The 10,003-nt window shown below is 38.4% G+C and overlaps 1 protein-coding gene across 1 annotated transcript; it reads right to left on the bottom strand.

Annotated features, from left to right (window-relative positions):
* Nucleotides 1–3,497: 3,497 nt before the first annotated feature.
* Nucleotides 3,498–8,890, bottom strand: TM4SF18 (transmembrane 4 L six family member 18). The gene is made up of 5 exons (XM_014886190.2): nt 8,239–8,890; nt 6,605–6,694; nt 5,823–5,965; nt 5,546–5,726; nt 3,498–5,138 (listed from the first exon to the last, which is right to left on the bottom strand). Exons 1-5 carry the CDS (start codon nt 8,413–8,415, stop codon nt 5,124–5,126), a joined length of 606 nt encoding a protein of 201 aa, XP_014741676.2. The 5' UTR covers nt 8,416–8,890; the 3' UTR covers nt 3,498–5,123.
* Nucleotides 8,891–10,003: the final 1,113 nt, after the last annotated feature.

Raw genomic sequence — 10,003 nt, 5'->3', positions numbered from 1 at the left:
CCTCCCCCTCCTGCTCCTGTTTGTTTTTGTGAACACAATAAAAGCAATTGCACAATGTCTCTGTGTGGCAAGAGCAAATAAAAGATTCTGGTAACCTTGTCAGTTCAGAAAATCAAAGAAATTTTTTCTATTTCACACAAACTAGCATTCAGATTGTCGTAGAGTGTAAATCTTGTCACTGAATTAAAAGCGAATTTAAATGGATTTACAAACTTAAGCTTCATTACATTCTTCACTATCTTCATGACTCTCTCTACAGCTTGTATGCCACTGAGAAAATAATCCTATGATATGTGGCACAAAACCACAATTTCTCAGGCACACTGTGAAAAGTTTTAAGTGACACTTTTTCCCCCCATGTATCTGCTCTGCATTGACACAAGGAGCCCCGGCTGTGCCTGCTCCTGTCTGTTCATGCCACCAAACTGGTGTGGAACGAGCTGAAAAGGGAGGATTGAGATCACTGGGACCAGTGTGCTTGGGTTAGCTCTGCTACCCACCCCAGCTCCCTTAGAAATGTAATTTTTTGCACAAAGTGTGCCACATACTGCTAGAGGTGGAAAGGACCAGCTATTCATGGGTGGAGGTGGGGAGGTTGCATCCCCTTTCCAAGCAGTTTTAGTACTGCGGAAATGAGGCTCAGAAATTCCACAGAATGACCCTGCTGTGTTATCTTCCTCCTAGTCTGTTGCTGGACAGGATAAGCCACATTCTTCAATGATTAAAAACATAAGATCCAGATAATCTTAACTGTTACCATTATCTAAATGCACTACCCAGTGCCAAAGGCTTCTTTTGCTTTATTCGAGTTCTGTAAACATTTTGTATCAGTCTCATTGAAAAATAAGAACAAAATTGGACCTTAAACATGGAATACTTAAAAACCACCTAACTAAAGTGTGCAATGGCACCTTTTTGAGTATATATCCATTTCAACATGGTCGTGTCTGAAGCTTTAGGCATACATAGCCACCTGCAAATTTCTATTAAAAAGTATGTGTTTTCAGTCAGTTGGGAATTCAGAAAAAATTTATCTATGCTCTGAGTGCTGACACAATTACACTCATTGTAAATTACAATTACAATTTTCCAATGTATGGCAATGTAAAATTATCTGTAATAAGCAGGATATCCTTTGCAGCTATTTTAATACTGGTCAGAAAAATTATGATTATTGTGGGTAGAAGACTAAGATTCAGAATATAACTAAAGTATAGAAGTTTCCCTTTAATGACATAAAAATCTAAGTCTTATTCACCAGGACTATGGTATAATTTGTCAATTTTAATCACTATTCTTATCAGGCACTGTCAGAATATTTAATTTCTTCACATTTCTACACATCTGGATTAAATAGAGGACTTTACTTCCCTCTAAAAGACAAAGCCAAAGCTGAGATTTTGAAATCTGCCCGAATCTATGATGAAATTCTGGAGTTCCACAGGTTGATGTCACATGTTCAAAGTTATTTCTGTAGGGAATTTTTTTCCTTTGCCATGGATGAAGATAAGTAGTGCAGTGGAAAGATCATCTTATCTGGGTTGCATATGCCCCATTTGTAAATTAAATGAGGTAAAAATGAGAAAACTTTTACCTCCTATTTAAATAGTTAAATTCAAAGTCATTCCTTAATACATTCCTTAATAAATAAGTTGTTCATGTGTATGTAGGTTTTTGATTTGTTTTTATTCAGATTTCCATTAGATTGAGGAAGAGAATAAAACACAAACAAGATCTTTGTAATCTCCACATTTATTTGAGGGTAAAAATAAACACTTTACTTTGCCTTACACCCCTGAATACTCTAAATTACTCTTCCTTGATTTGCAAAAGAGCTGAATGTTTTTCTTATGTTAAAATATAGCCAAAACTTTGACAGGCAATATTTTCCACTCCTGATTTTAATCTCACCTGCCCCAAACTTTCACATTATCTGTATGCCTAGGCACACTCCTCTTATCTTTTTCTTAAGGAACTCAAAAAACTGACCAAAGTACCCCAGCTTTTCAAGTCTGTATTATCTTCAGAGGGTGTCTAAAAAGCAGACACTTCTGTCAGGACCTAAATAAGAAGACCCTGTTTAATTAGTTAAATTATGAGTCTGCAGTTTGGTGAAATTAATATCTCTTTATTGTTTTAAACCATAGTACCTCATTTCTCATATTGAGGATGCTGAAATACTCTGACTGTTTTTAAAACCCCCGAAATTGCATTGAAAAGATAAAGCAAATATTTTATTTCAAAATTTTTCCTTGAAAGAAAAGAATAAACAAACCCCCAAATGGAATATTATGACGAAATAGGATCACACAGTGGGGCTGAACTAAACTCCCAGCATTTCACAAATTCCACATTTGAATGATGTGTGTCTATTGCCTGCTGCCCATGCTGCTGCTCTGGCTGCAAATCTCTGCAGTCAAACACCCTCGAAGCTGCTGCAGCTTCACCTGCCCTCTGCTGCTCTATGTGGAAACCCCCCTGTCCATAATGGGAACAGTCAGGAAATTGTTGTTTAGCAAGAGTCACTTTCCCCTGCACAAGTATCAGTATACCCTAAAATGCAAAGGTGTGGATGGGGCTCCAGAGTATTTTACTACAAAACTGAGTGTCTACAGTGATTTCTAGCTGCAGTCTTTTAAAAGAATGGCATTACTGTTCCAGACACAGAATCCTGATACTCTGCAAAATGCACTGGCTGCGAAGGACAAATGATGCTGGAACTCTTACTGCAGATTCAGCACTAACTCCTCCCTGCCAGGAGTTTATAAACTCAAATAGGCAGCCTTCTTCCTCTTTTGCCTGGGGTGTTTTATGTGGGGATTTCAGCAGGCAGGACGTGCATTTCATGTCCAGGAACTCTTGAGCAAAGGTTTCTCACAGTCCAGCATGGTGCAAGCCTTGTCCTGGCCCCGAGGGCCATTCTCCCTGCTGCTGCTGGCTGAGCTCTGTGTTCTGCAGCTGGGTGCTCTTATTGCCTCAACCACCACCATCAGGACCATTGGTTATGTCCAGATTTCAAGACAGTTAATTAAAATTCTTTACAGGAATCTCGGTTCTGCTACCAGGCACAGCTCACAGCACCTCTTTTTAAAGACAAAATACTTAGGATTGAATCAGGACTTAAATTGATTAGATCAAGGTTAACTTTGCCTTACATCCAAAAGCCCTGAGTGAAACTGGCTGTTAAATTTGGAAATACAAGACATCGTTAGCCTTTAGTATTCTTAACAACAATTTCAAATGAATAAGCTGCCCCTTTAAAAGCTGAACCACCAAGTTGCAGTTGAATTTGGCTATGGCAATGGAGATGCCAGATTCTGGATTAAGGGTAAAAAGGGTTGCAGGGTCAGGAAGTCCAACAAGAACTACATTACAAGTCTCTTTAATTAATTTAAAAATTAAGAGATATCTGTGATAGAGTGGAAATATAAATTCACCAGACAAAATCAAACAAAAATTAATAAATTAAGACAGACACAGTTTTCAGGCAAGAAGTCATCAAGATTCTCTGAGATGTGTGGTAGGAGTAAAGGTTGATTTTTTATTTTTCTTTATTTTCTTTCTGTCCTCAAACAACATCTACAAATCCATAAAAATACAGAATTATCATTTAGCATAAATGATAAATGATATTTAAGCCTAGAGAAAAACAAATGTGCAATGACACAGTCTTCATTTTATCATCATGCCTTTGTATCATGCATCTCTGACAAGCCATGCCACCTTGAACCACCTCCCAAAAGAATAGCCTCATTCTTAAATATAATGAATTACTTTATTACTTCTTGCAACTTAAAAGAAACTAAGAAATTAAAATTTTAGATGCATTCTTGAAATCCTACAGGAAAAAAATGGGTATTCAAAACAATCTGATAAAAGAACATGAAGGCAAAAATCTCAATATTGTCTTGAAACGGAATTCAATTACTGATATATTCTATTTTTTTCTAAATAATTTACCCAAAGTTGGCAGTTATTGTATGGTTTGCATTTCTAACAGTGTTTATTATTTGATGACAGTGTACCTGAATCCCACTAGTTCTGATGTAGTAGGGACACATGCATATTGCAAGTCTGAAGTACATATTTCTCTTCTCTTTGGGTGTTCATTGACTAAAAACTGGAGTGCTAAATACAGCCAAATTCTGCCCATGCACCTGCAAATGAGCCAGGTGTCCACTTCATCGTGGATACCTGAATTTTCCCTGGGAATGAAAAAATAATTCTCTGAGAAAGTAAAAATACCTTTATAGAAATTCAAAACAGATTATTCTTTTTCACCTGATCATTATTGTCAAGAACGTTAGCCTTCCATTGTAGCAAGGTCAGGATACTTGGAAGAATATTAATAAGCTAGCATTGAGTGCTCACAAGGTTCCCTCATATGTTCACTCAAGTCACATCATACTTGACTAAAAAGTTTGCCTCTGAGTGTAAAGTGAAAAGAAACCCCGTGCAGAATTAACATGTACCAATTAGCACAGCTGAGTTCAGACCTGTGTGTCTAACATGTCAATCCCAGCTGCCTTTTCTACCAGAGGAAGACTTGATAGACTTTTCTCAGTAATTGCTTTTTGCACTTAAGAACTTCTAAGACGGAAGGAGCGGGGCAGGCTCTGCCCTCCATCACCACCATGGTCTGTCTGTAACTCAAATTCATTCATTTTGAAATCATGGCTTCATTCAGTGCACTAGTAACCCACCCCTCCTGATGTACTGGGCTTTGAACCAGGCCCTTTCAGGAAAACAAATAGTCATATGGTCTGAGCAATGACAAAGGAGTACAAAAGCAGTTCTACAACAGTTTATTAAAAAAAAAAAAAAAAAAAGTTATTTCAATACAAAAGCAGTTCCATTGTATTCAAACATCCTTATTGTCACAACAAGTTGGAGGGTAAAAAAAAGAAGTGTACCTGCTAGGTGCAATAGGACAGGTGAAGAAAAATGCATATGTCAGTTCAAATATACTTAATCCAAAACAGAGAAGTCTGACAGACAGAGATTTAAGACGAGGGTTTCATTTTCCTTTATAGCACTCAAGTCTACCACTATGGATTATGGTGAGGACATTTCTCTCTTTTTCTGGGGGTGAGGGAGAAGCAGCAACAATTTCCTTGCCATTTTCAGAGAATCCCAGCCTGCAAGTAAGAAACAAAGTACTAATCTTTCTCATCATTACCGTGAAAACCACACATTAGTAAGAATGTCTGTAAATGGAATGTTAGAACACAGGTGCTCAGCAACCACTGCTGACATAAAAGTAATGGACTTGGCAGCAGTATTAATTTTTTAACCACATTTTTTTCTTCTCAGTCCTAGTCTTAGAGGTCAGAGTGAGCAGCCACCAACCTCTGTATACCACAAGAAATTAGTGGATTAATCAAAACAAATGAAACGAATGTATTATCAGTACATATTATCTGGGGAAAAAATGCAGTAGCATAGAGAATGCATAAACCAAAAGGGCAGGTCCCCAGCTGAGAGAAATTGCTGAACTACAGTGACAAGGAGATGCTGAGGAAATGAACCTGAGATGTTTTGTTACCTGCACAAAAACAGAATAGGTCCCACAGAGTGTTCGTTTCAACTCCGCGGCTACTTTGAGACTGCAGATAATCAACTGCAATCCACTGAGAGCTATCAAAATTGAGAGTAAAATGATGTTCCACTCCACTATGTTAGGAGGTTCTGTGCACTTAGACCAGGCAAGGTAATCTGTCAGGTACCTATTAGAGAAACACCAGACTGAAGTAAGAAGAATGTTTCTGACTACTGATTTGATGAACAACTTCTTTCAGAAGAGTTACACCAATATTTCTTACCCTCCAGCAGTGTCTTTGAAAATATAATTCCATCCACTTGATGAATTGCAGAAAGGGCCTTTAATCAAATACAGGGTAAAAATGATGCAACTGTATCCCGAGAAAGCAATTCCAAGCAGGGCTAACACAATAGAAATAAAACTCTGAAATAAAGAGAGAAAGAAGTGTTACCTTGTGGGGGTAGTGCCGCATATGATCACTTAATCTAGCTACTTCCTAGGGGCTGAATTTCACATTTTATTTCCCCAGTCTTCAAAATTCAGAAAGAAAAATAGCAGGCAAAGAATAGTAAGAATACACATACAAAATAAATATTAAGACAGGGTTACGGACATTCTACAACTGTAAGTTATATATTATTTGGGTGGGGTTTTAAAACTTGCATTTTTGTAAAGCTGTTTCCCAAAATACCAGAGGAACACAACTGTGTATTAAATATGTCTGCATCCCAGAGAGCGTGTATTGAGTCATTTCTGAAAAAAAAACAACCTTCCAAATAATACAGGAAAAGGGATGAAGCTATTTAGCTAGTATGCTTCATTCTATGTTCTTATTTTATTTTACAAGGATCTGGGGGAAGTGTATGTCTAATTTTCTTTCATCCTGCTTATGCTTCAGAAGAAACAAGCGAGACTTTCTGTGACCTTGCAACCTTAGAATCTTCTGTGAAAGGAAGTGAAAGCAGAGCAGTGAAGAGGGCAGCAGGATGTGCTGGAAACACAGGAGCAGGAAGGCATTTGAAACAAATGCTAAGGATTTGCACGGAAATAAAACAGACTCACCCTGTAGGTTTTGTTACAGCTCTCACTCTGGCAGCACCGATAGAACACACTACACTCCAGTGTTATTAAAATTACTGCCAAAAGAAGGATCTGTAAGAGGACATCGTAAGGTCAGTGACATAACTGCAGATACTAAGCCAAAGTCTCCTACACTTTTGCAAGGCAGGGACTGCATCTCCTCTGCTGTCTTGATATTTTAAAGCTGATCCCTAGGACAGCACAGTTACTCAAGGCACACAAGGAGCTGGTTTTAGTAGGCTCCCGCTGTACTTGTGTCTTGTACTTGAAAGACAAGAGTACAGCACCTCCCATCACAGAAACGTGCTACGAGCTTGGGCACAGCGACAGCAGTGAAGCTGAAACAATAAAACCAAGTTCATATGCCAAATACCAGTGAAAAGGAGGATATTTTATTCATCCAAACATATCAGTTCAACACCTTCTTGCTGAGGCAGGCACACAATTCAGGGTATTGCCTTCCTTACCAACACACTTAACGCTAGAAAATGTCAGTAATGCAAACTTTTGATTAAATTCACCTGGACTTCCATTTGTTTGTCAAATATCCATAGCGATTTTTTTAGACTATTGGATTATTTAAGTCTGATCCTAGAATAATTTTGATAAATAGGATCTGGATCCAGAACCTTAAACTGCCATTCAGAGAGGCACAGGTTTGAAAAGGGAAGTATGAGAAGAGAATATTCCTGAATCACAACACTATCCTCTCACATGCTGCTGACCGGTTTGTAACAAAATGATAAATGCACATTTTAATATATTGGTAATAATCTTAAAGCTAAAAATGCTTCAAAATATCAATATCACTGTTGCAGTTAACTTTTTCATACATTTGCAACTGTTTTTCTGTTTGAATCTCTGGTAGTTTTTTTCTTCTGCTAGAACAGAAGTTTTCTGCTTTAAAGAGAATACACAATTTCAAAAGGATATCTAATGTTTTAATAACAGTTAAGAACCTTCCTAAAAACCCTCCCTTATGCAGATAAATCCTCTTAAAACACTGATTTCGTGCAAAGCACTTTGATCACATAACTGCTTTCTGTTCCTGAAGAACAGCTCGTTATGAACACGGTGAACAGCATGAACAGTGGGCAACTCCATGGCAGTTTATTATTGCAGATATTACAAATGTAACAGGGAAAGCCCTACTGTGCTAGGCACAGTGAGACAATTCTCTGTATTTAGTCTGACAGCAATATCTGATGTATTCTGTCTTCTAAATAATGGACTGCATACAGCTCTTAAAAACATCTGAACCATTATGAGAACCTCTTTTTTTTGTTTGTTTGGGTAAAAAAAAAGCTCTGATTCAACCTCTGCAGGTGATTAAATCAACATAGTGTTTGCCTCCATAATACAAGCATAAATTGCATATAAACAGCAGAAAAAAGTCCCAAACACACTCTGCAAAATCGATTGCACTTAATAACATTCCTAACTTGTCATTCAGTATACTAACTTCTTTTTGTTTGATTGAGTTTTTCTGCCTGCAGTGGTTTTTGTTGAAGTAGTCCATATGCTCTTTTTTAAAAGCAATTACAATACTGAAGACTGATCCAATATTATTCGCAGTAGAATGCAAGTCATTAAAAATCCATAGACTGAGCACTTACCATCACACCTGAGAAAGAGATGCCTTCAAAATACCACTCATGGCCGGGGTGCTGGTACCAGGCAGCATGCAGAGCTTTCCCGTTGGGAAAGTAAAGGAGGATGTTCACAACAATACTCCAAAGTGCAAGAGGCACCAGCAGACAACTCAAACAGCTTCCACATGTCTCCAGAGCCATCTCTCAAGAACTCTGGAAGTTTTGTTCCTCTAAGCTAACAGAAGTTTACAAGACTTTCAATATAAGAAGCGTTTTGACCTCCCCAGCTTGATTCAGTCATTTCATATTCACAGGAACCAGTGACTGGGGTGTGATTCCAGGGATAGAAGTGCTTAACAGTTAGCAGAACAACAGATGAATATCACTGTGTAAACTCACTGTCCTGTGTTATGTGTGTCCTTAAGTAGCCATTTCCCTTCTAAAAGATCCTCCTTTGTGATCTTCCAAATGAAATATGTCTCGGAGTCAGACTCAGGAAGGAACTTCAAAGCTCTCATTTCCTAGTGACTGCTCAAAAATGTCCTCCTCCCCACGACACAAACTGCAACACAGTTTGTGACAGAAGCAAGGTTTTTCAACCTTACTGCAGCATGGGAAAAGGGGCTGTAAGAAGATAAATACGCCCAGTGTCTGTACAGAAGGCCATACTTCCTCTCACACTACCAAGATTTATTAAGAGACCTCTAAGGGGGAACCAACGTGTTACCGACTTGCAACAGCAGGCTAAGTCTGGGCCATCTTGCAGAGTATAGAAGCCCAAATAACAATGGTTAGAAAATGCCAGGCAGACTTATTTTCACACTTTTAATCAATTACTCTTTCCCACAGCATTATGTGGCTCCAGTGCTTTGCAAATTAAATCCTGCTATTTCTCCAATTGTTCCATTCTGTGCTTACAGCTGAGTTTGCACAGCTACAGACCTGACCTATGTACACGTGATTTCTTGTGCAGGACAAAAGGTCTGGCTGTGGTTTTGAAATGCCTGCTGTTTGCACTGTGCAAAGCCAAAGTCAGACAGCTTTCCCATTGTCACATGTCATCATTCCCCAACCCCTGAGCATCTAAACACTATCCCAGTGACACAGAGCCAGGGCAGTCTGAACACTTGCCACACAACCCAAGCCTTCAGTCTCTGCTCCTGTGAGTCATCAGAAAAGTAACTCAAAAATGACCTTAATCTTTACTCAATAGGAAAGTTGTAGTCAGAGAAGAAAAAAAAAAAACAAAAAACAAACAAAAAAAACCCAACCAAAAACCAAACCAAAACAAAAAAACCCAACCTCTATCAAAGGCAGGAAGGCTGATTTTAGAAGCAATGACATCACAACATATTGTCCTTGTGTTTCCTTATGAGCTGTTTCAGGCTCTTCACACACGAGGCTTCTTTTCATCTTCTCATAAAAGCTGTTTGGATTGCACGTTGTAACTAATTCCATACTATCACTGAACATGAGATCACACAAGGAAATGGGCATGGTGGTACTCACACAATTACACCATTTTTCAGCCTGTTCTCTGCTGTGACTCTCCTCTTTTTCTAGAAGGTTTCATTTTGAAGCCATCATTCTTGATCTTCCTATATTTCCTGTTTTACTCTCTCATCACTATGGACACTTTTTTTCAGGTCTCCCTCTAAACAGATTTAGTAGCAAACTTGCCTTTCCAGACTCATAGGCAGAGACAGAACTCATGTCATCAACACTATGCCACAGAGAGCAGGGAAAACAGCTGCATTAAAATCATGCACATCCAATCCCCATGACTGTT

Source organism: Sturnus vulgaris, chromosome 10, assembly GCF_052056855.1.
Source record: "Sturnus vulgaris isolate bStuVul1 chromosome 10, bStuVul1.hap1, whole genome shotgun sequence".
Lineage (NCBI taxonomy): Eukaryota > Metazoa > Chordata > Aves > Passeriformes > Sturnidae > Sturnus > Sturnus vulgaris.
Note: the sequence above shows the minus strand (reverse complement) of the source record. Positions and strands in the feature narration are given on the sequence as shown.

Coding starts and splice junctions, on each gene's coding strand:
- TM4SF18 (XM_014886190.2), bottom strand. CDS start 8,415: ATGGCTCTGGAGACATGTGGAAGCTGTTTGAGTTGTCTGCTGGTGCCT. Junction 5,966..6,604: donor GCTGTAACAAAACCTACAGG/GTGAGTCTGTTT, acceptor TCTTTATTTCAG/AGTTTTATTTCTATTGTGTT. Junction 5,727..5,822: donor TTCAAAGACACTGCTGGAGG/GTAAGAAATATT, acceptor TTTCTCTAATAG/GTACCTGACAGATTACCTTG.